The 27,472-nt window shown below is 41.3% G+C and overlaps 1 protein-coding gene and 1 long non-coding RNA gene across 4 annotated transcripts; both read right to left on the reverse strand.

Moving 5' to 3' along the window:
• Positions 1-1,921: 1,921 nt before the first annotated feature.
• On the reverse strand, positions 1,922-10,248 carry LOC113956369. Of its 2 annotated transcripts, none has more exons than XR_003530822.1 (5): positions 5,172-10,248; positions 4,422-4,535; positions 3,192-3,263; positions 2,161-2,288; positions 1,922-2,054 (listed from the first exon to the last, which is right to left on the reverse strand). It is a non-coding gene; the product is annotated as an uncharacterized LOC113956369 (long non-coding RNA). The 2 variants fall into 2 exon arrangements; XR_003530823.1 differs by having other exon boundaries at positions 4,422-4,586.
• A 10,144-nt stretch (positions 10,249-20,392) lies between these two features.
• LRRC14B (leucine rich repeat containing 14B) lies at positions 20,393-26,717 on the reverse strand. Of its 2 annotated transcripts, XR_003530817.1 has the most exons (3): positions 25,813-26,717; positions 22,913-24,319; positions 20,393-20,623 (listed from the first exon to the last, which is right to left on the reverse strand). XR_003530817.1 is itself a non-coding variant. In XM_027662807.1 (2 exons), exons 1-2 carry the CDS (start codon positions 26,715-26,717, stop codon positions 23,674-23,676), a joined length of 1,551 nt encoding a protein of 516 aa, XP_027518608.1. In that variant the 3' UTR covers positions 21,341-23,673. The 2 variants fall into 2 exon arrangements, 1 of the variants encoding a protein (XP_027518608.1); XM_027662807.1 differs by lacking the exon at positions 20,393-20,623 and having other exon boundaries at positions 21,341-24,319.
• Positions 26,718-27,472: the final 755 nt, after the last annotated feature.

Here is a 27,472-nt window from a genome sequence, read left to right on the forward strand (position 1 = left end):
TGAGGTGAGAAGAGATGGAAGAAGTCAAGCCACCCAGGAAAGGTATTAGTGCAAGTGCTACAGTGTTCAGGGTGGTGCAAGATAAGGCGATAAAGTTTCCTGCTCCAGAGGTTAAACTGATCCAACAGAAACTAAAAAAATAAAAAAATAATAAAATAAATTAGGAAAAAAACAAAGATGACACTATGGAAAGCAACATTGCCTTTCCTTGTCACCTCAAGTGTTGGCCCAAAGAGAGCAGCTGCTTGCCTGCATGGAGAGACTGCTCAGTGTTGGATGGAAAGTTTTCTTCATCTCTTCCTAGTATGGCAATTTTGTAGAAAAGGTACATTAAGGTTTTAAGACGATGTTTTAATGGGATTGCTTGCTGGACTTAGGTTTGAAAAAGTAGGTTCAGTTCATCTGCGGTTTTAAGCTAAAGTAGGTCATCTTTCCCATTCAGTACTCCTAAGAGTATGTCTTTCCTGCTCCAGAAAAAAAAAAAAAGGGGGGGGAGGGGGGAGGAGGGGATCTGCAGGTCATTAAAATAATTCTTATCTTTTTACCTTCAGTATAAGAAGTGTAAAAACATGCTAAAAAACCTCAAAACCATAGTTAAAAAATAGCTTCCTCCTGTGATTCAAAGGCCACACTGTGGTATATTGACTGCACATAACAGCCAAATTGATGTAAAATCAGTCAAATTTGATGAACTGAAACCCTTTATGCCTGTATTACCTGAATTGAAGGCAGAGAAAAAAGGACATTTTTGTATGTAAAGACCTTGGGCTTTTTTACATAAGAGCAAACAGGGAAGCTCACGAATATCTTGCCAGCCTTCTAAAATTTAATTTTTTAAGCCATATGTGAATGTGCTTTGTGATTTCAGCAGGGTTTCCATGTTCAGAGCAAAGCATCTAAGCAGTGTGCACATGTGCCAAAGTGCACTCTATTTCAGAGGTGCCAAGCTGTAAGTATTTATCACCTCTAAGACCATTTTATTTTACATACCTAGCCATGACATGACAGCCTTCCCAGGAGCACAGCATGTGGGCTTTGTTTGAAGGAAGCAGAATATTCAATTACTTTGTTTCCATACTGGTTTCTAGTACGGCAAATTATCTTCATTAAAAAAAAAAAAAAAATCAAGGTACTTCTATATCATGCACCATCAACACCAATACCTACAACTAATCAAAATTATTCCACAAGTGTCACAAAGCACATCAAGGGAAACCAGACAGATTTTATGGGATGATGGCAAACACCATCTTCCCTCTCTCTTGAGGGAAGCACCCCAGTCAAGGGTCCTCCACCAAGATGTCTGCCCCTTGTTTTAGAGCCAGCAGTGCAAAAGGCTCTCATTAAAGGACCCAAGCAAGAATCTGTAGGAACTGGGATGTCTTGCTGATTCCTATCTGTTGTTCTCGTACCAAAAGAGTATCCCAAGGCCACTGGTGACTATATGTCATGCACGTCATAATCTTCTCTTCCTGTTGTGCACAGCTATTCTTTTTCCACACCAGCCAAAGCTTTGGTGTAACAGAAAACCTTTGTAATTTGGCCCAGGGGTTGGAAACAAATCATGCCTTCATTTTAAATGTAAACATTAGCAAAATGCACACAATGCTCTATTCCTTCTAGACTAAATAAAACCAAAACTAATTTATGAGTTTTTAAACACTTCACTGTCAGTTAGTGTTCTAGGGGCCTTGACTTTTTATTCCAAAATAATTTAGTTTTTCATGACAGGCTGGCTGAACAGTTTGGAAAATGCCAGCAAGGAATATACAGACTGTCTCCCATACATGGTTGTGTCTCTAAGAAATAACTCAGCTTTGAAAGTCAGGGAGAAAGGTACAAAAAGAGAGATGGAAATACACATCTTTATTTGTTTCCTTGTAGAAATAATAACACTGTTTAAGTTATTTTCATACAAAATCTTACAGAGTTGAAGTCTGAGATATTATAGGATTGTGTTACCAGTAGTCTTACAGCCACCTGAAGGATCATTTTATAACCATTGGAATTCAGCTGACTCCACAGAGATTGGTGAGACAGCAACATAAACCCACCTACAACAGAAAGCAGCAAAGCCTATTTGAATTCAGTCTGAGCCCAGGACTTCTGAATCCACATGTAGGTTCTGATCAGTTCAGTTATGAACCAACATGTCCTTACCATGAAAACAGAATAATGGTCCTTCCCAGATGCATGAAAGACTGGCTTTAGGGCTGAGCAAGACAGGTCCTAGGACACTTCTTAAATGAGAAATCCCATAAATTTCCATTCCGTGGAAAAATGCAGCACTATATAAGATGGAAAATATTACCATAGTAAATAAAATGTTATTTGGTGGCACAAAATGAGTGCAATACATAACATTTCTAATTATCCAGTCTTAATTTCTAGTATAGTTGTCCTTCTAAAGTAAAACAGAAAATAAAAAAAAAAAAAAAAAAAAAACCAAAAAAAACAACCAAACCCACAACATTTTAATTAAGGCTGAGTTCAACTCACTGTTGCATTCACACAGTTAGATTTCTACCATAATAAATCATTCTATTTTAATCTTGTCATCTTTACAGCCCCAAGGCAACCCCAGTTCATGGACAGACCACTTACACCTCTTTCACAGACACATTTCACAGCATGTGCTACAAATCACGTAAATTGTGAAAGCAGGCACAAATATTGCCTCGCAGTGTTTTACTTGGCCAATTTCCCTTGGAGTGCCATGGCACAGAGCCCCAGCTTCCATTACTCGAGGAGAAGACCTAGAGAGCTCTCCCCAGTGTCATGCATTCACTTTACTAGTACTACCTCCCTTTCCCCTGACTGAAACAAAATGCACAGTAAATATGAGACATTTGTAGAAAATTCATTGGCAGTGTGCCTAAAGCACATCACTGATTGTCACTGCCACTGAAAAATGGGAAGGGAGGAAAGAAAGGTGATGTGTCAGAAAATACCTTTGCTTGTGTTTTCTGTCTCTGTCATAGATCTGTCCAGGGATCTCAAATGTTCATAAGGGTTTTTTCACCCTTTGATCAAATACTTTTATAAGTCTTGGGATTGCTTCCAAATAACTTCAGTAAAGGAGACCAGTTATTTCCCCCATATAGGAATGAAACTATGAATGGATCAGTTGAAGGTTTAATTGAGTTTATTGCACTTACAGAAATGACAGCATCTGCTTGGGTTCTACTAACCTCAAATGACAGAGAATATCTCAGTGTGCCAAGTGACCACAACTCTCATTTGAGAAAATGTGTCTCAAACATCTGGAGCAGCACAAAAATAAGAACAGGACATGGATGGGAACAGTGGGTTGAAGATTTATCTTGGTAGCACTCACTCTCTTTGCCCTGTATCAAACAGCAGTGTATGCAGCAGAGATGGGTGTGCTCAATTTGTGATTCACTGAGAATTAACCTAAATTTTAAGGAAATTCCTGCTATTACTAAGAAAAGTAAACTGTGTGTTTATGCATTAGTTAACACGGAATATCTCCCCTCAAATGAAAGTATAAAATACAGACAGAAAGAAATATTATCTTTTAAAATGTTTAACTTTATGAAAGGTTTTATTCTTCATAAATTTACCTTTAACAGAACATCTAGCCCTTCATATTTAAACAAATTGCTGTAAAAATATCTCACTGTTTTTGACTCTAATAGTAAAGTGCTCTGCATCTCATGGAATTACCAGTGAAATCCTACTTGGGATTTCTTACCATCAATTCCTTTTGTTTTAAATTTAGAAAAGATCAGAAACAACAAAATGAGATAACAATAGTTACCATAACAAGTCAAATTTACCAGATACTAAATTTTTCCATGGAAGGGAAGTGAACAACTAATACAGATGAACAAAAGTGCTTTAAATAATCTAGATTAACTGAGATAGGCAATTATTTTGTTGGTAGATACAGATATAAAATATTCCAAAGGTGAGCTATCTTTACCTTTGCCTCCAGAGATTTCTAAATCAGAGGAAGGATGTGAGTAAGTGGATGACAGGCAGAGCAGGTGGTGTACCACTGGCACACGTGCATACTTGGCTTTTCCAACTACTATATCAGCTGGCTGATTAATTAGTTGCAGCTCAATGATTTCAGGTGGAATTACTGCTTGATTCTAGCAAGCATAGTACAGTGCTTCATAGTACAGTGGAAGAAGTGAGAGCTATCAGAAAATATGAAATCTCCCCCAGCCCAAAAGCAAAACCAAGACTTAAAGTTCACATCCATCAAAGCTTCAAATAAATATGACTTTCAAAAACAACTCCAAACAGAAAAGCCCAAAATAAAAACATAATTATAATTACCCAAAAGTGCTTAAAGCACATGTTGGGAGAAAAAAAACTATAAATATTTAATCAAAAACAAAAAACCTGTTCACACCGTAAATTAGGCAACTACTTTTAAAAGATTATATTACCTCCAAATAGTTTAAATTTGTTCTGTCTTCTGCACATATATCTCAGCTCTTCCTCTGTTGGAACCAACTTTGTTCATTTTTTTTTCTACTCTTCAGAACATTGCTATTCTAATTCTGAATAAAGTAAAGGCGTATGACTGAGCTTGTGAGAAAAATTGCATTCATCTGTTGAGATATAAATTCCATCTCTTAAATTAATAAATTTCCTTTACCAGATTTCTTGTAATATTTCTTCCTTTCTGGAAGAAATAAATAAAAAGATCTGGCCTGGTTTGGGCTAGGATAGAGTTAATTTTCTTCTTCATAGCTGGTGCAGTGCTGTGTGAGACTCAGTGTGAGACTCATGTTGGTAAGACACTGATGGTTTAACTGTTGCTCAACAGTGCTTACCCTGAGCCAAGGACTTTTCAATTTCCCATGTTCCATCAGTTAGGAGGTGAACAGGAAGCTGGACATGGAAACATGTCCAGGACAGCTGACCTGCTGGCCAAAGGGATATCCCATACAATAGAGCATCATGCCCAGTATATAAACTGGGAGGAGTTGGCTGGGAGGGGCTGATTGCTCCTGGGGGAAGGGCTGGCCTTCAGGTGGTGAGCAATGGTACTATGCATCAGTTGTTTATTTTGGGGTTTATTGCTCTCTGTCTCTTTTTTCTATCACAGTTGTCATTATCATTAGTTGTAGTAATAGTATATTTTATTTTGTTTTGATTATTCAATTGTACTTATCTTAACACATAAGGCTTACCTAGTCTTTCCAATTCTCCTCTCCACTGGGGCAAGGGTAGTGAGGTAGCAGCTGTGTGGTACTTAGTTAGGGCTGCAGTTAAACAATGACAGACATTTTTGGTGCCCAACATAGGGGCCGGAGGATTGAGATAAAAACAGACCTGATCAGAGCATGTTAAAACAAATTAATTATAAGCAACAATTGTATTGGTTTAGTAGTGGCTGGTCACCATGTTATTTCATTTGCATACGTGCTCACAGGCACGTTATATACCACCGCTCTCGGTGTATGTGCTCCCTATGGTAATGTTTATCCTCGGTGGAGTCTGGGCTAAAGTTATAGTTTTGTGTTTTAAGACATGATAGAGTTGCGGGACATGAACCTAATCCATGCTGGGCACTGCATCACTTCTGTACCTCGGGAGCCATCTCGTGGGAACTATTAACAAGCACACCTTTTAACTGCTCCTCGTAGAGCCAAAAGGACCTTAATTTTCTGAACATTTCTTTCATTTACCTGTTTTGCTGATTATGAGTATGACAGTTTGTGAGATGGGTTCAGGAAGCCTGAGCACGAGATCGTTCCTTGGGTGAACACTCCCAAGGGATTACATAAATCTATGTTAAGAGGTGGGCACAGATGTTTCCTGCAATAATAATACACAGATTCACTTTTCTCAACTGCTTTTTTTTTCTGGAACCTAGAAAATATTAATTAATTGATAGAAGGTCTTCCATTAAAGTACACTTCAAAAGATGCTAATCTTCCTTAATAAACTACGGAAAAATGTGCTGTTCAAACAGTAACTGAGAAGACTCAAGCAAAGAAGCATTAATATTATCTCAAGATCATATTAATGAATTTCCTCAATCAAAGAAATCCTTTGAAGGGAATTTTCTTGACCAGATAAGAGAAAGTAATTATCAGCGGGGAAAACTATATGGGTCATAGCAGATAGAATGCCAAACTCTACCAAGGAGAGACACCCTGTGGTAACAGCCTAAACTGTCATTCCTGCAGTCACCTGCAAAGAAACAGCAGAGTAAATGATATACTGTGATTAAATAATTGCTTATAAAGCCATCTCTTTGAATCATACAGGTAACAACAGCACAGATCTGATATAAAAGTGCCATATTCTGTTTCCAAAGTGCCACTTACAAATTTAAGTTCATCTTTAAGCTCACAAATCAAAGTGTTGATCTTTTCTGTGCCTTTCTCTCCCCTTGCCTGAGATGTGACTGTCCATGCAGCTAGAGCTCTCATTCTGTCACATCCTGTATTAACTCAATTCACAATAAACATTTTTGCTGTCAGTGTCAGGCACTCCCACCAGCTCACCACAATAAGGAAGTCCTACTGCTTTAAATTTGTTTTTTCGGATTTCCTGTCTTCACTTAAAAGATCCTTCAAAGCTGTTCCTCATCTGCCTTTTGTAGACACCTTTGTACACTTACATTACCACTAGATCTCTCTAATTCCCAGACAAGGGATATGAAGGAAAAATTAATCTCCTCCAACTGTAAGAACCACAAGAACTCACACCTCCAGACATCATTGCAGCTTTGGTCAGATGTGGTATAATGATGTGCCCAAGCCGTGTGTTGAGGTCTCCTCACCTCCTCTGCTATACTCTGCTGCTCCCACCCAGCAGAGGCCATGCAGCAGATGTGCCCCAAATGGCACCAAGTTAAGCTGGACCCTCTCTGCAGTTAAGAAAGCAGCTGAGCCCCAGGTGAATTGCTTAAAAGAAGTTCTACCCTCACCAGAGTAGACGTACTGCTCTGTATTTCTCTGCATGTGGTCAGAGATGCCTCTGAAATGGCAGGATCAGATAGAGTTGCTGCCAGGTAGGCAATTTTTCTAACGCAGTCAAAGGACAGTGAGGAAAACAGGGCTTTTTTTTAGAGGGTTTCTTGATGATTGTCATGTGCATTGAAAATAAACACTGACTGAGGGACTTTTCATTAGCATGTGCACGGTGCCTGGAGCTCTGGGATGGCAAGAGATAACACTTTCTTCCAACTCTAACAGACCAGCTAAACATGCACCCTCTCCCTTGCCTGGTTTTATCAAAATGGGTTTTCCATAAATAGTTTAGTCTAATGGAGATGGGAGAAGATTGTGTTCATAGAAATAGGCTCAAGGGCAAGTACATGTGCCTTTATACTGGCAGCTCCAATGGACTGAATCTCAGACTCAGCTGAAATGAGTTTGACAGCAACTAAAATACAAAGATGGAGAAAAAAACCCTCAACATTTACAGAATCTGGAAAGATTATTTAGTTAAAAGGTAACTGAAATATATATATTTAAATTTTTCCAATAAATGAGTATTTCTGAACACAAACAGCATCAAGGAGCCAATACCAGCTGTAGTTTAATAAAATCAGCTGCAAAGTATATGGCTGGGCAGCCTCTGCTGTCTCATGGTAGTGCTCCCAGGTAAGACCAGTAACACCACTGACTTAAAATCCTCTGACTCATTTAACTTAATGGCTTTGAATAAATGTCCATCATCTTCCTGTAATGCTAAAACCTCATTTGTTATTCCACTGACATTTCTCATCTTTACAGGCAACAGTTACACACTGAATACATATTTTAAACTTCCAGCTCCCTCTACTGTGCAAACATTAAAAAAAAATTAGTGTTTTGATAATTAAAACAAAGTAGGAGTAAATAGATTTAGCACAAAAATAATGTAAGGAAATACTTAAAAGTTAATTTCTTATTTCCCTTTGTGTTGAGCTTGTTCTGTACTGATATCCAGGAATCAGGCCTTGTGAACATGGTCTTGAATGACCCTACAGAACAACATCACAGTAGAGGAAGTAGCCATGCCTCACTGCATATTGCTTTTAAAACTCAGTCAGATGCACTGGACTTAAATACTGAAAGAACTTCATGCAGCATTCCCACTGTGTTGGGGCCACATCAATGTGCTTCAATATACGTGTTGCACTGGTGAATAGCTGCCTTTATTTACATCACACCAAAATATCAAACCATTGCAGAAAACAGCTCTAAAAACACTTTCAAAGACACAAAATGTTCCAAGTGGAAACAATACTTTACGGTGGTTGATGAATGAAAGTGAGAACTTTAAGAATGAGGATTGGTAGTGACCACATACAAAAGAAGAATGAGGTGTGTGATATCACGGGATGTTTTCCAAAGCAGGACACATATTGACAACGAGCACACCATTTTCCTTCCAAAACATATTCTACCACTGTGTATGTGGGCCAAGGAGGCATTAAAAGTGCTCTAGTGCCTGCCCAGAGCTTGCGTCGCCTTAAGGGAGAGCCAGGAATCAGAAGCCATGAATGGTGCAGCAAGTCTGGAGCCCTTCCAAGTACAGGCTCTTTTGCACAAGCAAGAATCCCTGGGGAAATGGAGCCAAGGGAAAAGCAGAGTTCACTCCCATTCCAAGCTTGCAGTGGGCAAGACTGACAAAGAGAGATCTACAGAATTTCAAACCACTGCAGAAAACAAAAAGAAACAAACAAACAAAAAAATAAAACTTTTATTAAGCATTAATGAAGCTTATAGTTCTGCTTCATTAGGAGCAGGTTAGCTAGTACTCAAAATAAAAATGAAAATAATGAGAAGCATAACCAAGGTTGTCTTTCAGTCTGTAAAAACTCCTACAATGAACAAGCTATAAGAATTAAAACCAATGCTGTATGGTGGATATCAGGCTCAAGAGAAACCTTTAGCCCAGTGAAGAAGGGGGTGGAAACAGAAAAGACAGAGGCTTAGTGCATGATTTCCCACAGTTCACAGCAGAAGTATTAGGAGAAAAAAAACAACTTCTGACTGGAAGATTGAAAAGGAAGAAAAAAAAAAGAAAATTACCATCTTCTTTCATTATTAATTCCAAGAGCTGACATATGTTTTTAGATGTGCGAAAAAATATTCTCAGTTCTGGAAATTAAAATACTTTCAAGTTGGGAAAAAGGTGGAGATTTACTTATCTTTCACAGAGAGAAAAATAATGCATCTTTGCTCTGGACAGACAGTTATAGCGTGGAGTCTTTATATAATAAATAAATGGACTCAACTCCTCGATGAGATGGCAATCAAAGAGGTTTATTCAAACCTGGCGCTCCTTCTTATCCCTTAAAACCATGTGACCTTGTGACCAATGAGGTTATCTATTTCGGTGCATGTCCCTTGGGCTTCCCTGCCCTTGGTGCATCCTTTGCACCCTGGACACACCTCCTACAGACAGTGGTGCTCCACTTACAGTCTTGTGATGCTATGTTCCATAAAGTTTCCACATTCTACCTCAAGATTAAAATTATGTTTAGGATTTCTTTGTAAAAATTTCTTGGGTAAAATTGAGCAATATCAGCACAACGAACTATCTTTAACCTCAGAACCTGGAAGAATGACAGAGAAGGTCATGCTGGCTAAGGAAAAACAAGGGAAGGAATCTTCACAAGGGAAGGAGCCTTCACCAGGCAAGCAGGCTTCAACAAGTGATTCTGGCATCAGAGGGTAACAAGGTTCTACAGGAGAGGAGGCTCATCGCAGGAGGGAGGCTTCACAGATACTCACCCAAAACATGGCAAGGAGGCTTCACAGGTGCACTCTGCCAACACAGAGGGACTCTAGCATCACAGACAACAGATGCTTCAAAGAGGGACTCAGGCACCACAGCGCAAGGAGGCTTGAAAGGGGAAGGAGGCTCCCACAGGGAATGGAGGCTGCTTACAGGAAGGAACCTCCAAAGGTGGACAAGGGCTTTTCCCCAGAAGGAGGCTTCAGAGATGGACTCTAGCATCACAAAGAGACTCTGAATCACAGAGTCTTTTCGGGGGACACTGGGATAACTGTGGAATAAGGCTTCACATGTGGAGGAAGACGCTCAAGAGGGTAAGTAGGCTCCACAGATCTAGTGGGTTTCTGTGCTAGGTTTTAGTAGGGGGGGGGGGGCTTCTGTTAGAAGCTGTTAGAAGCTTCCCCTGTCTGGTGGAGCCAATGCCAGCTGGCTCCAGGACGGGCTTCCTGCCTCTGGCCAAGGACAAGCCAATCAGGAGTGATAGTAATGCCTCTGGGATAACATATTTAAGAACAGAAAGCTACTGTGCAGTGAAAATTCTAGCCAGGGAAGAGCGAAGTGAGAACATAAGACCAGCAAGGCAGACACCAAGGTCAGTGCAGAAGGAATGGGAGGAGGTGCTCCAGGCACTGTAGCTGTGGCCCCTGCAGCCCTCGGTGCAGACCATGGTGAAGCAGCTGTGCCCCTGCCACCCATGGAGGACCATCAGGGTGCAGAGACCCACCTGCAGCCCATGGAAAAGCCCATGCTGGAGCAGGTGGATATCCAAGGGAGGCTGTGACCCTGTGGGAGGCCCAAGATGGAGCAGGGTCCTGCTGAGGACCTGAAGCCTGTGGCGAGAGGAGCCCACAGTGCAGCAGATTTTTCCCAGGCAGGACTTCTGGCCCCTGTGGGGGACCCATGGCGAAGCAGCTCATTTGTGAAGAAGTGACCTACGGGACAGCAGTTTGGGAAGAACTGTTGTTGGGGTGGTGTCATAGGTTTACTTGTTCTAAAAAACCAAGCAAGAATTTTTCTTTCCCCTGCCCCACTGTAAAGGAAAGATGTTGAATGGGAGAGGATGGTTTGCCTAGGGTGATTCAAAAGAACTGGCTGACAGCCCATATTCCAGGTTGATAGCCCTCAGAAGACTGGAGGGGGACCTGTGGAGTTTTTTTCTTTCTCCTCAGGAAAACGGCAAGGCACTCCACTTTTGCCTTAACTCAGGCAAGGTGTGTGTTGGAAGGCTCTGAGGTCGTTTTGTTCTCAGCCTGGTCATCTGACTGTTTTCTGGCCCCAGGTTGTCTGCGCCCTGTTCTGCCCCCAGCCCAGACCTACTCAGACTTCATTGGAGAGGTTTGACCCATCTGCAGAGGAACTTTTTGGGGAGGAGGTCGCCCTTTTCCCTCCCCCACTCCCGTGTCTGGCAGCGGTTTGTGCTCATTGACAAAGGGGGGGAAATCCCGGCCACAGCCAGCCACAGCCAGCGTGAGTTTTGTGGGAAGAACCTGCCTTCTTTCCCCTTTTCCCCTTCCCCTTCTCGGTGGGGTGGAAGATCTCCATTTTGGCTTCTCCCGCACACCAGGGCCCCGCATGGCGACCGCCAGAGCCCAACAGCGCCCCCTGCTGACCAACACCAAGCAACTGCAGGCTCTGCTCCTCCAGTGATCCAAGAGCGCCCCCTGCTGACCGTGGTTGGAATTGCACCCAAAAAAACCCAGAAAGTACTGAACTGTTTCCCTTTTTGTGGGAGACTTTTTTGGGTACAGGATAATTGTTTAGTTGTTTTTGTGTTCTTTTGTTGTTCAACCAATACACATATATCCTTTAATAAAGGGCTGTAATTTTTTTCCTTTTTTCCATACTTCCTCAGTTGGAGCCTCTTAATTTCTGATTTACAATTGCTTAGAGGAGGAATTTGGTCTTCCTCATAACTCATCTTCCTTAGCAAAACACTTCAGTCTCATTAAACTGAGACAGGTGGACTCATGCCAGACAGGTGTGTCAAGGACTGTCTCCTGTGGGAGGGACTTCACAGGAGCAGGGAAGGACTCCTCTCCCTGAGCAGCGTCAGAAAGAACAACTGACCATAATCTCCATTCCCCATCACCCTGCAATGCTGAGGGGGAGCAGGGAGAAAGTGGAAGGAAAGAGAGGTTGGAGGAAGGAGTTTTTCAGATTATTTACTTCTCACTCCTTAGCCCTGCCCCTGTTGGTAATAAATTCAATTAATATCCCCACTTTTAATTTCTTTTACCCCTGATGGTGATCATTAAGTGATCTCTCCCAGCTCTTATCTTAATTCATGCATCCTGCGTTGTTTTTTACTTCTTTTCTCTGTCCAGTTGCAGAGGGTAGTGAGAGATCGGCTGTTGTGAGTCCCTGGTGTCAACCAAGGGTAAACAAACAACTAAAGAGTAATTATAATTTCAGAAGGGAAGGAGGCCTCACAGAGGGACTCTGCAACTAAGGGAACTCAAGTATCACTGAGGAAAGAGGCTTCAAAATGGAATGAATTTTCACAGGGGAAGAATGCTTCACTAGACAAGCAGGCTTCACAGGAAGAGTGAACCTCTGCCAGAAAATCACTGCCAAGTGATTCTGGTATCACAGGAGAAATAGGTTCTATAGGAAAAGACGCTCATCACTGCAGAGAGGCTTCAGACTTACCCAAAACACGTGAAGAAACCTTCACAGATGGACTCGCACATCACAGACAAAAGATTCTCCACACAGTGACCCTGCCAACACTGAGGGACTCTGGCACCACAGATGATGGACGTTTCACATAGGCATGGAGGCACCACAGGGATAAAAGCCTTTCAAGAGCTGCGAGGCTCCCACAGACATTGGAGGCCTCTTACAGGAAGGAACCTCCACAGATGGACAAAGGCTTCTCCCTACAAGGAAGTGTCACAGACGGACTCCGGCATAACAAACACTGGAGATCAGAGGAAGGGGGCTTTTCATGGAGACTCTGCCTTCACAGTGCAAGGAGGCTTCACTAGAAAAGGCCACTCTCACAGGCACTCTGGGATGACTGAGGAATGAGACTTCACAGAGGGACAAAGATGCTCGAGACTGGACGTAGGGTCCACAGATCGATTCTGCTTTCAGGAGGGAGAGAGGTTTCACAAAGGGACTCCGGCGAATAAGAGGACTCTGACATTCCCAAGGAAAGAGGCTTACAAAGAGAAGCAATCTTTACAAGGGAAGGAGACTTCACTGGACAAGCAGGCATCACTGGACAAGTACAACCTCTGCCACTAACTCAGTGTCAAATGATTCTGTCATCACAGGAGAAGAAGCTTCTATAGGAAAGGAGGCTCGTTACTGGAAGGAGGATTCATGGGCACTCAACCAAAACACATCAAGGAGGCTTCAGTGGAGAAGGAGGTTCACAGATGGACTCTGACACCACAGAGGAAGGATACTCCACACAGGGACCCTGCCAACACTGAGGGACACTGGCATCACAGATGACAGACACTTCACACAGGGACTCAGGCACCACAGCACAAGGAGCCTTGCAAGGGGAAGGAGGTTCCCACAGGGAATGGCGGCTGCTTACAGGAAGGAACTTCCAAAGATGGACAAAGGCTTCTCCCCAGAAGGAAGCTTCAGAGATGAACATGACTGAGGCAGCACAGGGGAACGAGGCTTTCTTGGGGAAGTAGGCTGCACATGGAATGGAGACTTGTTGTTGAGCAAAAAAATCAAGCTAAGAAACAGGGTTGAAGTGTTTTCACCCACCCTGTAATAATCTGAGGGCTGCCCCAGGGCTGGGATGGGAGATGTGGGAAATTTTGGAGGTGGAAATTGCTGCCTAGGGCTTTTTTGTAATGTGGCTCTGTTTCAGGGAAACAGTGCTCACAGCATTGCAGAAGACTGCCAAGGATCGGAGCTCATCGCTCAGCACATGGATTCGGGGTTTCATACAGCCTGGTCCTTCCTGTCCACCAGAAGGCACTGAGAGTTCTTATTTAAAAGCATGTTTTAAAAATCACTCTTAAAAAGTGGAAATTGGGATTTCTGTAGCCTTGATCATGATGTTCCACATAAAATCACTGAAAATTGCATTTAATTGCTTATTTGACACAGCTTCTAGTTGCTAGAAAACCCTATACTCTAATGAGAGAGTGAGACCCGCCCCAAACACCAAGGTGCCTTCCTGGTTGGACATCTCTGACTGGAGGGGTTCAATGTCACCCTACCAGCCCCAAGAGTCGTGTGTCCCCCCCTCCCTTCACCCTCAAATTTGAGACAGAAACAGGTGGTTTAGGCCAGGTTTGAGAGGAGGTGTGTAAATGAGGTGCGGGGGCTTTGTAAACGAGTGGGCCGACCCCAGCCCCGGGGCACGGAAGGGCCGTAGTGTCCGTAAAGAAGTGGGGCGGGGTTGTGGCATTCCGTGAGGGCCGTCCCGATGCCGCCCCCGGGCAGCATCCCGGCCGCCCTTGTTGCCTGGTCCTGAGCCGTCCCGCAGCCCGGCCGTTCAGGCAGCGCCTTGTCCTGCCCGGCTCGCCTTTCTGTGAAACCACAAACGTGAGGTCCAGCCTGTTACAGCGAGTTCACCCCGTCGGCACCCATTTGTCGAGGGGTGAGAACCTTGGCGGGAAGGGGGGGGATCGGCTGCTGGTAAAATTAACTGAGGCGGGTTTTGGTACCAAATGGCCACCGTTTGATGTGTGACGGCATCGAGTGCTTCCTCGGTCCGTTAAAAATACATCAGGTGAATAAACCACAGCTTGTTGCTCTTCCAATTCTTTTCTAGTTTTCATTTGCCACTCACAGCTCAATTTCACACTTATTTAGTAATTACATCGTGTTTTGGTTTTGCCTTTTTGCACTGATGACTTAGGGCATTGGATTTGGTTTCTGTGGATTTGGTATTTGTGGGCTCCGGAGTTATTTCATAATTCAAACCCAGTGAACAAGCTCTCCTTTTAATGTGTTTTTCCCTCCATTGGCTGTGGTAATCCCATTTATCCCACCTGCCTTGGTGTCATTTCAGTATCTAAATGTCTGAATGTGCTTTTTGTCACCATAAACTTTATTTTGTTGAAGAGCAGTAGTTGAACGTGTTAAAGGTTAATTTGACCCAAAGGGAAACTAAAGTGCAGGAGCCTCTGGAGTTTGATCCCCCCCCCCTCCAGGTTCAGTGCAACAGGACTCAATATCGATGTGGACTCATCCTGTGTGACAGAAGTCGTACTCTTAAACAGGGTTGCTGTGGCACACATGGGAGCTGCCTGTGCCACGTTCAGGTGCCGTGCTGAGGAACACCCCACTAGTTCTGTTGTGCTCAGGGTGACTGTTGTAATCATGGCATTTTGGGGCTGTTTCCTCATCCCCTGACATCTGTGGTAACTCTTTGTTTACATCTATTTTGCTTTTTAGCTGTGAATTCTTTGCATTTAAACTAATAGTGCTGATTTTTTGTTTTATTATTGCTACTATTGTTTATTATTCCACTTTCTATTCTGCTCATTAATCCTAGAGCGAGAGATAAGGTGACAGGATACTTCTACCCTGATGGTTATCCAACACCATTTGCTGCTTAACTTCAGAATAACAAGTGAATGATGCTTCTCAATACCCAGGCAGATAGTATTTCACAGTAATCAACTTTTTAGTAATTTTTAAGACATTAAGTAAATAATCAGTTGATTTTTAGTTTACTGTCATCCAAATCCCAGCATCCACCACAATCCATCTCTGAGCTCCTGCAGTCTTCTGATTAGAACACAGACTGACATAGCTACTGGAACAGCACTGAATTGGTGTCTCTAAGTCATTGCTTTTTTTCCCTTTTTTATAAAAGCATTAGAGGGAAGTGAGAAGGAAGAGCAGTGAACTGGTGTTAACACACAGCAGCCTCCTGATTTTATTTGGATATAAATTCTTATCCCATCCCATCTCAAAGTCAAGTGTTCCTTATTTCAGAGCCTTAATATGTGACATTTTAAGCAATGTGCTTGTCTGATCTCTTCCTAACCGTGCAGAAGTGCACAGACTGTGTGGTATATCCTGAGTAACAGCATGGAAGCTAGAACTTACACTTGGGTATCTCTTGAGTAAGAGTCTGAAGGCTAGAAATCAAGTCTAGTGTAGTGTGAGTGAGAGCCTGGAGGAAACAGTTTGTGACTCAGCATTTCTTTATGCTTAGTTTTTCACAATGTGGGAGTCTTAAAGCTAAATTAATTCTCTATAGGAAGGAGAAATACTCAAAATACACCCTTTGAATGAGGATTTTTTTCCCAGAAGTAGCTAAATTTCATCTAGTAGTACAGTGCAATATTTTACTTCAAAACTGGGCAGATAGGCAGCACAAGCAAGAGTGTTACCACACTCTTAACTTTTTATAGCTATCTTGGTGTGGAGCTCCATATTTCCCAACAAACCACCGAACTCTGAGCATCAGCTTTTTATTTTTTACCTTTTAGCCTCCTTTTCCCACTCTCCCACCAGCAATTGATATATTAATATCAAAACACAGAGCTTTAAATATTGTGAGTGGCTTAGTGTTTAACCTCAGTCCCATTTCACTTGCATTTTCCATCATGGAGGTACTAAAACTTGTCTCTGAATTCCCTGTGACCTGCAGAAGAAGAAATGAGCTGCCAGACTATGGCTAGCTAATTATGTTGCCTTCGCTGAGTTTATTATGACTTGTTGATTAATTAAAAGCTAAAGTTAGCATAGGTGAAGAAGAAACACCATGTTGATCCTCAGCAGGATTAGAAATGGGTTTGGATTTTGACATTTTCTGCCAAAATTCATGAGCAAAATAATGTCACATGCCCAACAATCTCTGGAGCCATCCCTGTTGCAGCACATCGGTGATCTTGGTGATGCTATTGGTAGAGTGAGTAATTGCTATGGAGACTGAGCCGTTGTTCATCTCTTGAGGTGATCCTCCTGGCCCTGGCCTGTCAGAGAAGACAAACAGGGAAGAATTTTGCTGGTTTTGGCCGCTCTGTACCTGACTGGTAAAAACTGGAGGTCTGTGCTGTCCAGAGTTGTCAGACCAGCGCTGCTCACCTGTCCCAGCATGAGCAGCCCTCAAACATGGCTCCTCCCGGGTTCCTCTTTGCTTTTGCAGAAAGTTAATTTCCCTGAGTAATCAGGGAATTAAGACTTCCATTCTGATACAGAGCCCAAGGACCATTTTCCTCAGTTTTCTGCAGGTGAGATGGCATCTTTACCCATTTGATAACTAACTAAAGCAAATTTTCCCTTCACCTGTTTGTGACCCAAAGTGACTGAGTCGCATGCAAAAGCCCCTTTTTGGAGACACTCCTGCAGTGTCAAGGTAAATGCCCTGGTTCACTAAGCATCTGCAGGCTGTCTGCATAGTATCATTTATTATTATTATTATTATTATTATTATTATTATTATTGGTTATTTCATTGCATTTTCTTGATATCATCTACCAGACACAGATTAGGTCTGATTGGTCTCAGAATCCCCTTGACTGTAATTTACTCCATATTCCCTGTTCCTACAAGGAAGATGTAACATTTTTATGGGTTTAGCTTTTTAGGCTTTTTATGGGAAGAGAGAACCATGATGCAGGCAGTAGCTGATGACACCCAGCTTGTCATGGATTTACATATCTATCCTGTTTTCTGTTTTTAGCAAAGAAGCAGAGACCACAACTCAGAATTTGTTGGGTTTTGGATGTAGCATTGAGTTGGGATGCAGTTTGGGTCTCTGTTACGGTATGGATTTATCTTCAGTATTGCTGTTTCATAGTTGAAATATTCCAAAATCCTCAAAGCTACAATGTTCCTGCAGGTGTGTCTGTGTGAGCCCCCCTTGTGGGGGCCTTTTATCCTCTCCATCCAGCTGCAGCTGGACAAATTCTTGCAAAACTGGGTTACCTGTTTCCCACAGAGGTTTTTGGCATGAAAGATCTGTTTGCTGTTCCCTGTGCAGGATAAAAACCCCAAGTTTAGTCACAGTATGTTGCTGGCTGCAGATAAACACAAAATTATGTGGGACACTTTGTGGGGCTGGCTTTTTGCTACTGTGAACTCCTTAATGTCTTTCCTTTGAGCTTATTCCCCTTTTTCCCCTGCCCCAGTGCTTGCTCCTCACCTTCTCCAGCAGCAAATTGACCCAATTTTTGTTGTTTGCATTGCAAGCTGCAAACCAGGACTCCCATGGCTGGCAGGAAGCCAGCAAAAGATTAAAAAAATACTTGAGTTCACATTTAGAGCATGTTTGAAAGTTGTTTTTGTTACCATAAAGAGTCAAAACATTTGGTGTGGTTTTGTCAGTAACGTCATGGATCTGCATGGAATGATGCATCCACCTGCACTGAGCTTTTTATTGCTCATTTCGTGCAACAATTTCTTGGCTTTTTCTGAAATGAATGCAGTGAAATTGTTGAAAAACTTGAAAAAAACCTGTCAATATTATTTTTCTTTATAAATTTACATTAAAAGTGGCAGCCACTAACAGCTTTCTCGAGGGAAATACTACAGGTTCAGACCCATTTCCTGTGAGTAATTGAGTATATACTAGAAGTAAGATGCTAAGCTCAGGCATAGCACATGCGTAGCCCATAAAAATTGACAGAAGTTTTGTTAGTTCAAAGTTAAGCTGCTCAAGGTTAATAAGTCCATCTCCAGAGGTGGAAAATATTTCCATAACTCTGATTATGTTCCTTTACTGCCGAAAGGCAAAAGTAACAACTGCCAAGGCCTTTGTAACTAGACCTTTATCCATTAAAAGCTCTATATAATCACTTTGCAAAATTTTCTGGACTAATTCAATAGGAAGTGGTTTTTTCTTCAAAACTAAATCTACTTTGTCTAGGTGTGTATGGTCAGTCTTCACGAATGAAGATTTGGGAAAGGTCTTTACCCTTCGAACCTGCGCAGTGGATTTTTTAGGTGAGACACAGTGTGCGCTGAGCTGAGCCCACCCTTTAATCCTAAGGTTCATCTGCTGGGGCTGAGCGAGCTTGGACAGTGGCAGTGAGGTCCTCAGGACGTAGGTTTGTTTAGAGTGACCTTCTCTTAGATGGATGGCCTTACAGGGCTGACGAGCTCCATCTGCCCAGGGGAGTTTCCCTGACCAGGAATGGAACCCGGACCACAGCGGTGAGAGTGCTGCATCCTAACCACTAGACCACCAGGGGTCCCCTTTGTTTAAGTATAAGACTATTAAAAAAAAAGAATTAGAAAATAATGCTTACAATTGTAGCTTTTGGGATTAAACAGAGGCAGATCTGGACATTTGGCCACACATTCATTGAAACAGGATTTAAATTTCCATCATAAATTATTATCGTATATACAACAATTTTCACAGTGTATTTTTACTAGAAAGCAGTATGGAGATAAGCAGCAACTCCTTCCCTTGTTTCTTTGCAAGAGTAGTTCATACAGTCCTGCTCCATTGTTGACTGATGCACGTTTTAAGGAGAGAGAGAAGAGTTTTGTAAGTAAAGCTCATACTTTTTCAGAAGAATTGACTTGTAGCTCTCAACTTTTGATCGAAAGAATATTAATTTGAAGGTGTAGGATTATATCAAGAAGCTTGTTTCAGTTTCATTAATGACAACTTTCTTGCAACAGTTGTGTTTATTTGCCTTTTTCTATTAATAGGCTTCTATGTTGTTCAGGTAGCAATCTCCAAGCACATAGCTGCTGTGCTGCTTCTTCCACAGTAAAAATCTGACTGTCATCTTTTTTTCCCACTGCTTCTTTCAGCTGCTCTTTGTGTGGCCGAAACATAATATGCTGAGTTATGAAGAGATCAGAAGTAGCAAAGGTCTGTCCTTCAATTTCAAATTCTGTGGTCACAAATTGGTAGACCAAATCAGGAAAATAACTGGTGCAGTATATAGAGATTTCTTACCTATTCTTCAGTTTCATAAAGTTTGTCAAAGTAGAATAATTATATCCTATGTACTAAGTATTTAACTGAAGTTGGTCTATGCACAGTTACTGAATAGGGGAGCTTAGCAATTGCAACAGCAGAAAGCTCTTCTGGCAATTCTCACTCTGCAACAGAGAAAGATTTAGAAGCAACTGCTGCTGAATAATGTATGTCTCAATTAAGGAAATGAAAACATGCTAATAAATAAAAAAAACAATTTGGTGAATAAAATGTGGATCAAATTAAGTATGGTGAATAAATACAAGTTTAGCAGTTTTTTTCTTTTTATTCAAACAAGAAGTCAGCTTTTAGCTTCTTTATGATACTCACTATTGTGTTTTGTGTTTAGAACATTTGCTTGAATATGGTGAGAATGGTGTTGGTTTTATCCTGATTTTTTTCAATGTATTTTTTCTACATGCATCTCTTCTGAGTCTTTTGCAAATAAACCTCAAGGGAGTTCAAGTGTTCATCTTCAGACACTTAAAGGAACACCATGAGCAGATGTTGTAGCAGGGTATTAAATACACCTTTGTTCACAACACAGACATCTCCACTCCATTGACATCTGTGTGGTTTTGGTGTTGTGGCAACTCCTGTCCTGCTGGGCAGACTTAACTGGAGCCTAGAAGACTGTCTCTACCCCAAGGTGGTATGTTGTTAAGGCTTTAGACAGTTTTCTGGATAGACAGGACAAATGGACTTGAATCCACTCAGTTCTGAACCCAGTGAAGCTGACAGTAGTCACATACAGGAAGACAGGGGACACAAGGCAGGATTCAGTCAGTATCTGTCTGTATTTGCAAAGTAGAAGGTAACTTTATATGTTTAGGTCATTGTAGCATTAGTCCTTCTTCTCTAATAGCAGAATTCCAAGTCCCACAGCTCTGCACTTTGGAAAAAGGAAGAAAGAGTAGGCCCAAACCATAATCAGAACTACTAGGGCAAAAGAGATGCAGGAACTCTTCTGAAAGATGGCACAAATCCTTGTTGCAGGAAGTCAGGCCAACACCAAAATGCTAGTTTGACCTGCATTTAAAACCAACAGTAACAACCATAATTAAGAAAGAAAACAAAGAGACAAAGATGGGATATCTAAGAGCTAAAGCGCTAAAGTTGGCTCTAGAGTTGGCAACTATGTGACTTAAAGAATATCTGATTCCATTCCAAAAGTGTACAAATCCCTCCTTGCCCAAAATGTGGCATTTATCTTGAGAATTTCTAAGGGAAATAGAGTTTGGTATCAACAAAATAGTTCTCATGTATTAGCAGTTTGGCCTTTTGGATTCAACAGTATTCAAAGTACTGATACATGGGTTATGCATTCTATATACTGTATTTCTTGCAATGAAATTTTAACATGCAAATGTAGACAATAAGACTTCTGCTTCAATTCCAGCAAAATGCATTTTAGAAGATCACAAAACTTTAAACATGTGTGCGTGTTTCTGCAGAACAGCTGGTTTCCCAGGAAGAGGATCCAAAACCTTTCTGCACGTGGATTTGTGTGCTCCAACTGTTTGTTAGTCATTCACTGCTACACTACATGAAGTGCTGCATGGACACCACTTCTGCAGACTCTCCATACTGCAGACTCAAAGGGAATATTTGACATAGATATAGTGGTGATCCTCTAACTTGGCACTAAAACAAAAGCTATGGTCTCTACATACTTCTCCTGGCCCAGGACCCTGCATATAGATGGGAGACTGAAAATGGAAGATGGGCAAGAGTTTGTGGGCTGCAGAAAAAGGAGGAAATAAAATAAAAGAGTGGACCATGACTGACCTTAAGCAAGGAGAAAGCAGAGAAAGCTGCATAGACAGCAGACGTTGTAAGGTATCTAAATATTCTGAAATAAGAGCTGTCTGTTTTGTGTGTACTGAAAAAGGCAGGGACTGGCTGTTGTAACACAGTATGTTCCAAAACGGCCAACCTTCACCTCCAGGTACAACCTGTTAGGATGGAGGTGGAGGAATCACTACACATTTGCAGCTACAGTACAAAGAGTGTCCTCTCCCAGCAAGAGGAAGTGCCACTACTCATCCCAAAGGAGTAGATAATTTGCATAGCAAAATTCAAATTACTTAGGTCTGGCTGAGAAGTCATGGGTCAACTCTAGGATGAAAAGAATGGCAAGGTCAGAGGGAGGAAAAGGTAGAGGCAAGAACAAAGGAGTATGTGGAATTCTGTCCAAATATATGCAAGGCCATGTGGAACCCAACTCTGGCATTTTCTGAATCACAGATGCTTGACAACTTAGATTACTTTTTTTTTTTTTTTAAGTGATCTGTAAACATAAACAGGTCATGTTCATTCACTTTCAATTTTACCATCATATGTTTAATCAATAAAACATGTTAGAAGGATGAACATAAGGAAACAACAAAAAAATCATTTAAATGCACTCTGGAACCTGCAAGCTTTGCTTGGTACTCAGCCCACTAATTTTTTGTTTTGTTTTCTTTTGGGTTTCTTTTTTTGTAAATTAGGTTAGCAGTTGCTTGCATATTCTTATTGTGGATAAACAGAAAGCTTGACAAACCAGCACTGCTTAAAGGAAGAAATTTTCCTTACCCTCAGATGATGAAGTCCAGTATTATTTCAAATAAATTGTCCTTGTTATCTTAATAATGATCTTTAATACTGCAATGACACGTTAACTGCTGCTGCAACATTCACTTTCAGTGCTGTTTGATCAAGTTTTCATGAACTGGTAAATTGCATTTAATGGCAGAGTAGTGGGTATTAACCTGAGCTTCTTTTTTTTTTCTTATTTGTTGATTACCTAGAAGCTAACCAGGTCTCTAGTTTTACAGGTGAGAAGCTAAGTAGACTATGACAGTTCTTTACCATTCATCCCCCATTATAGTACTCTTCAGATGTGTGTTTTGTGGCCCTACTTCTGTATCCTGACATCCTGTTAACCCCTTAACCTATGCTCCAACACAGCATATGTGAAGTCTGGGATTCTGTTTACTCTGTCACTCTAATACTTTTCTCACACTGGAGCTTGACAAATAAACGTGATTCTTCCTGACACTGGTTGCAAGTCTGTAGCAGAACACATAGTCCTGACAGAAGAAGGCAGTGTTGTACACAGATGAACTTCTAGTTACTGAGCAACCAGCCTTGTCCCTTTTCCACATTTTTTAAACTGACATTAGATTCTTTTTTTTTTTAATGTGTGTTTTCAACACTCTTCTTTTTTCAGCATTACCACTGTCCTAGACTTTCTTTAAAGCACCTGAAAGCAGTGGGGTACATTCTGCCAGCCAAGAAGTTGATTCCATGAAGGGAGTGGCTTGAGGCACTTACCAGCTAACGTGACAAGCATGGCTGTGCAGCACCGTCCTGGTCTACCATTCTAAAATACACATTGCAAGAGCACCAGGAGACTCCTCAGAGGCTGCTTTATATTTCTGGGGTGGGATCCTCTCCTATCAGCCAACCACTTGGTTTGCTACCTCCTTGGTATGGAATTTTACTCCTCACCAGCACAATATATTAGACAAATTGTGTTTATTATTCCTTCCTCTGCACAAGAAAGAGAGGCACAGGGACATGGAGGCTGTTACATGTCCCCCACTATTGGGAGTGTACTGGATAAAACACAGATTGGTGAATTCAGAAGGCCCAGGGCAAAAAAAAATTAATTTCAGGAGCCACAGGTAAGGATATGTGCACAACCTTTGGGACATCCTGCTGGACTTGAGAAAGGAGTTTCCTGTCTTTTTTGCAGGGCTGCAAGCCTCATTGCCAAACCCAGAGGAACCTGCGTAAGAAATCAGCCAAGCTTAAATACTTATTGCTATACTGAGAAACAACGTTCTTTTGTATAAAATAATAAGCTATTAAGTGTCCTCCCCTCTTCTGAGCATGTAGTGCTTTGTAAGGTGCATGCAATAAATATATCATAAGTTACAATACCTCAGGTGATCAGAGGCTATTCAAACAATAATAAATTCAGCTGAAAAATTAAAGAAAATTCATGACTGATGATTGAAGGTGCGGTTCTAGGAAAAATTAAATTAACTTCTGATTTGACAGAGCATTATCATCACCACTATGTTACAACTTTAACTCATTTTGTTAAAAGAAGTAGTGAACTTTTCTAAAGTCTCTTTGAAGGACTTGATCAAGTAAGCTCCCAGTTCGTTGTTCGTCTCCTGAACAGCTGCATCATAACTCCCAAAGAGTGGTGTTGAAGCCTTCACATCCTCCCTATTTGCTTGGAGTAAAATGAGGTTAAGATCCTCTGCTACACTTTCATATTTTTGGTGATCAAATCTGCAAACACTGGCATCATCAATGGGGTAGGTGATGCCAATAGGGTAGCAGTCCCTTGGAACTGGAAACTCCACATTTTTCAGCATTGGCAATTCACAGAGAAATGTGAAAAGGTGTTTAAGTGCTTGGGATGACAGTGGGTTTCCCACAAACTTAAACTCATGTAATTTCTGGCAAGGGCTTAAACCTAAAATCAACATGTTGACATGAGTATCTTGGATGTTACAGTCCTCCAGGGTAAGACTCCTGAGCACTGAAGAGGAATGGCTGAGCAGCTTAAAGAATGTTGATGGGTAAAGTTCAGGTATATCATGACCACTCAAGTCCAGGGCTTCTAAGTGATTAGCATGGAAGCTATTGGCTAAATAGGCCATATCAGCATGGTTCAGTGAGCAGTTAGAAACATCCAGCATCTTCAGTGGAGTTTTTAGTGGGCTGCAGAATTAAAGGGAAAACAGTTTTATTGCATAAAACATTGTAAAGCTACATTTACAAAATTACATGCAACTATACATATTATGAGTGTAGCCATCTACCACATTCATTATTTTTTCTTACCTCTCTTGAGAAACAGAAGCATGTGCCAAAAATAACAAGTATATTTTCCTTCTGGACTCAGTTCCGTGACTTAGCTTCTTCTTTATGTGACTGTTGTGCTATTTTAATGAGGATTAAACTTTCTACGTATCTATTTTGTAACCAGTTTTATGTTGTCAAGTGTCTATGACTTGCTGAATTAATAGCAGATCATTACTACCATAAAGGCATTGGTGGCTGCTTCTTGTAGAAAACTGTCTTAATTCCAGAGATTTAGATAATTTCCATGAAGGAAGGACTAATTCCAAGATGAAAGCCAATCAGTATTGTAACAAAACATCTGCTTTTGTTTCTGGGGGGGACAGGGTTTGCTGTTTTTAAATGCCTGAAAGGTTTACACTTTGTAGCATTCTGCAGTTGCAGAAAGATCTTCTGATAAAGAAGGTTGGAAGAAGTATAAGTGAGATTATTCTCAGATATTTTAGTTGAATATAAAATAGTTCTGATAAATGAAAATCAAGAGATCCCTTTCATACATACTAAGTCTTAGTGAGACTTCTGTTACAGAGCTCAGCTGGATCAAAGTTAGAAACTTGCAATTTATTTCTGTTGATATAAGCAGTATGCCACTCATAAATTTTAAATAAAATTACTCCTTGTATGGGAGAAATTTTAGACTAAGGTGATTTGTCTGGATGAAACTTTTGTCTGCCTTTTTTATTAGATGCTCTGAAAAGCATGCAGTTAATTGTATTTTCTGTTCCAGTATGAACACTGCTCACTGGCAGTTTGTTATCTTTTTGAGAATTGCCAGTTTTTCACAGGATTTCATAATGAATATTTATGTATCAGCTTAATTTGCAGTACAGAAGAGCATCAGATCTCTCTTGCCTTGACATCAAAGGACACGACAAACAACTGAAATCAAAGTCTCAAATCAAAGTCTACTATTCCCCTGCCCACCTAAAAATACAATATCTGTGGAATCCTAGTATATTTACTGTGTCTTTCTTAGAGGACAAAAATTCACTAGAGACTCTAAAAAATATTTGGTATATGACTCAGGTCTTGCACCAAAGCCAATGCAAGCTGCTTAATACATAAGCTAATATAAAAATTGTCTGAGTACCACTCTTTTATGTGGTAGGCAAAAGCATATTCTCACCAGATAGGTTCTGGAAGACTAATAAAACAGTCTGTTCTTTGAAGTGCATTAGGTATATATTGGCTGCCAATTCTCCCCAACAAATAACCTTTCCTGCTTCCTGCTGCCCCTTCCCACACACCCTCCGAGATACACTCACTCCCCTTATTCCCAGAGATTCGCAGCTTGCTGGTGGCACAAAGTGCTGTTCTTTACAGTCTGACTGAAAGCAGGATGACCAAATTACCTGAGCAGTTTCTGTATTCTTCCTGTGAGTATAGAAAATGACATACACAGCTCAGTGAGCTGTGTCATTTCACCCATCTTTTCTCCAATATTAGTAAGCATCTGTTCATCTGTAGCTGTGAACCTCTGCACATTAAATGTTCGTGCTGGCAAGGTCAAGGACATCAATAGAGGGAAGTGAATACTGTTGAAGAGTATTTCCAAGTGTTCCATTTCCAAGCGAACATTGTGAACTATTTCCAGTTTGCGCAACAAAGAGGGATCAGCGAGTTTTATGATGTAGAAGAATTTCTGCAAGGTCAGGTTGTCAGATCTGAATGCTACACAGCAGATCTTCAGTGGACAACAGCATTTCTTCAACAGGGCCTCCACGACCAGCTCATAGTTCCTCTCTGTAACAAACAAGTCAATTAGCACATCAATACTGATTTCAAATGTACCTGGATTGCACTGTGCTTGTTGCAGGTAAACCACCAATTCTAAACAAAGCTTGGAGAGCAGCTGTGTCCTGGCCCACCTGCCCATTGTCTTCTTGCACTCACAAAACTGAACTTCAACATCTTTTATACCTGTCAGGTCAACCACTTTCAACCTTTTCCTGTAGGGAGAAAAATTATTCAGCACATAGTCTCTAAGCCCTGTTAGACAGCTTTCCAAGCACACTGAGCATGTTCTATGGCTCAAGTCTTCCTGGTAGTCCACAGTAGCTCCCAAAAGTTTTCCCATGTTAAAGTCAACAAGTGGCCAGTTCTCTACCAAGTCATGAATCACTTTCCCTTGCTCCAGTAGATAGCTGGCTTTAAAAAGAAGAGGAAAAAGATTATGGGCAACAGCGCTGAGACTCTTCCTGGCAAACTCTTCATTTGACACGAATGCTTCGGCGCTAAGGAATCGGAGAGACTTCATTGTTGCTCTGGACTCCTTACTGTCATGGAGAATGACTTCTATATTTAACTAAAGATTCTAGTTGCTTATCACCTTCTATTTTTGTCTGCAGCTGTTGTTTGCTGCTAGCAGAAGCCTTGCTGGAAAGGCAGAGTGGACAGTCACATGCTGTTCCTCTGCTTTCTATTTTGGAGCTGTATCGTGACACTGCAGTACCTAATTGTGAGATCATTAGTCAGAGAGCTCTTAAACCCCCATGTTTATAACAAAGCTAACTCAACTAAATAGAGACCACTATCCAGCAGGAACAATAAAATCAAGGCAGCACACATACATGAGAGAAAAGCACTCAGGCTTCCACTTAAAAATATGACATGATCTGTATTCCACTTTCTTACACAAAAGATGCTATGCTCCAATGCTGATTTCAATGGGGAAGATTTCCCAGAGTTAGCACAGAGCTTCTCCATAAGGAAGGATTGAGGCACTACAGCCACTGAGCTACAACCGTGTCCCTCCATTTTGCCCTTTGCCAGGAGAAAAACCTCTGTCACCCAGCTATCGCAGAAGCAGAGAGCATATTTCTTTCTTTCAACTTGGCACTTCCTTCCAGGAGAAGCAACGAGGGATACCTCCCTTACAGTATCTTCTCATGTCTTTTGCTGGGCAAACAGAGGGATGGAGACCTTTTTTCAAGCTGTGCTGACCCTGATTTTCCAGATAATTCCACACCTGTTTTGCTGTGAAAAATTCATGCCACACTTCAAAGATTCTTG

This window comes from Corapipo altera, unplaced genomic scaffold (assembly GCF_003945725.1).
Source record: "Corapipo altera isolate COAL_440 unplaced genomic scaffold, ASM394572v1 359, whole genome shotgun sequence".
Lineage (NCBI taxonomy): Eukaryota > Metazoa > Chordata > Aves > Passeriformes > Pipridae > Corapipo > Corapipo altera.

Coding starts and splice junctions, on each gene's coding strand:
- LRRC14B (XM_027662807.1), bottom strand. CDS start 26,717: ATGAAGTCTCTCCGATTCCTTAGCGCCGAAGCATTCGTGTCAAATGAA. Junction 24,320..25,812: donor AGAATACAGAAACTGCTCAG/GTAATTTGGTCA, acceptor TTAATTCTGCAG/CCCACTAAAAACTCCACTGA.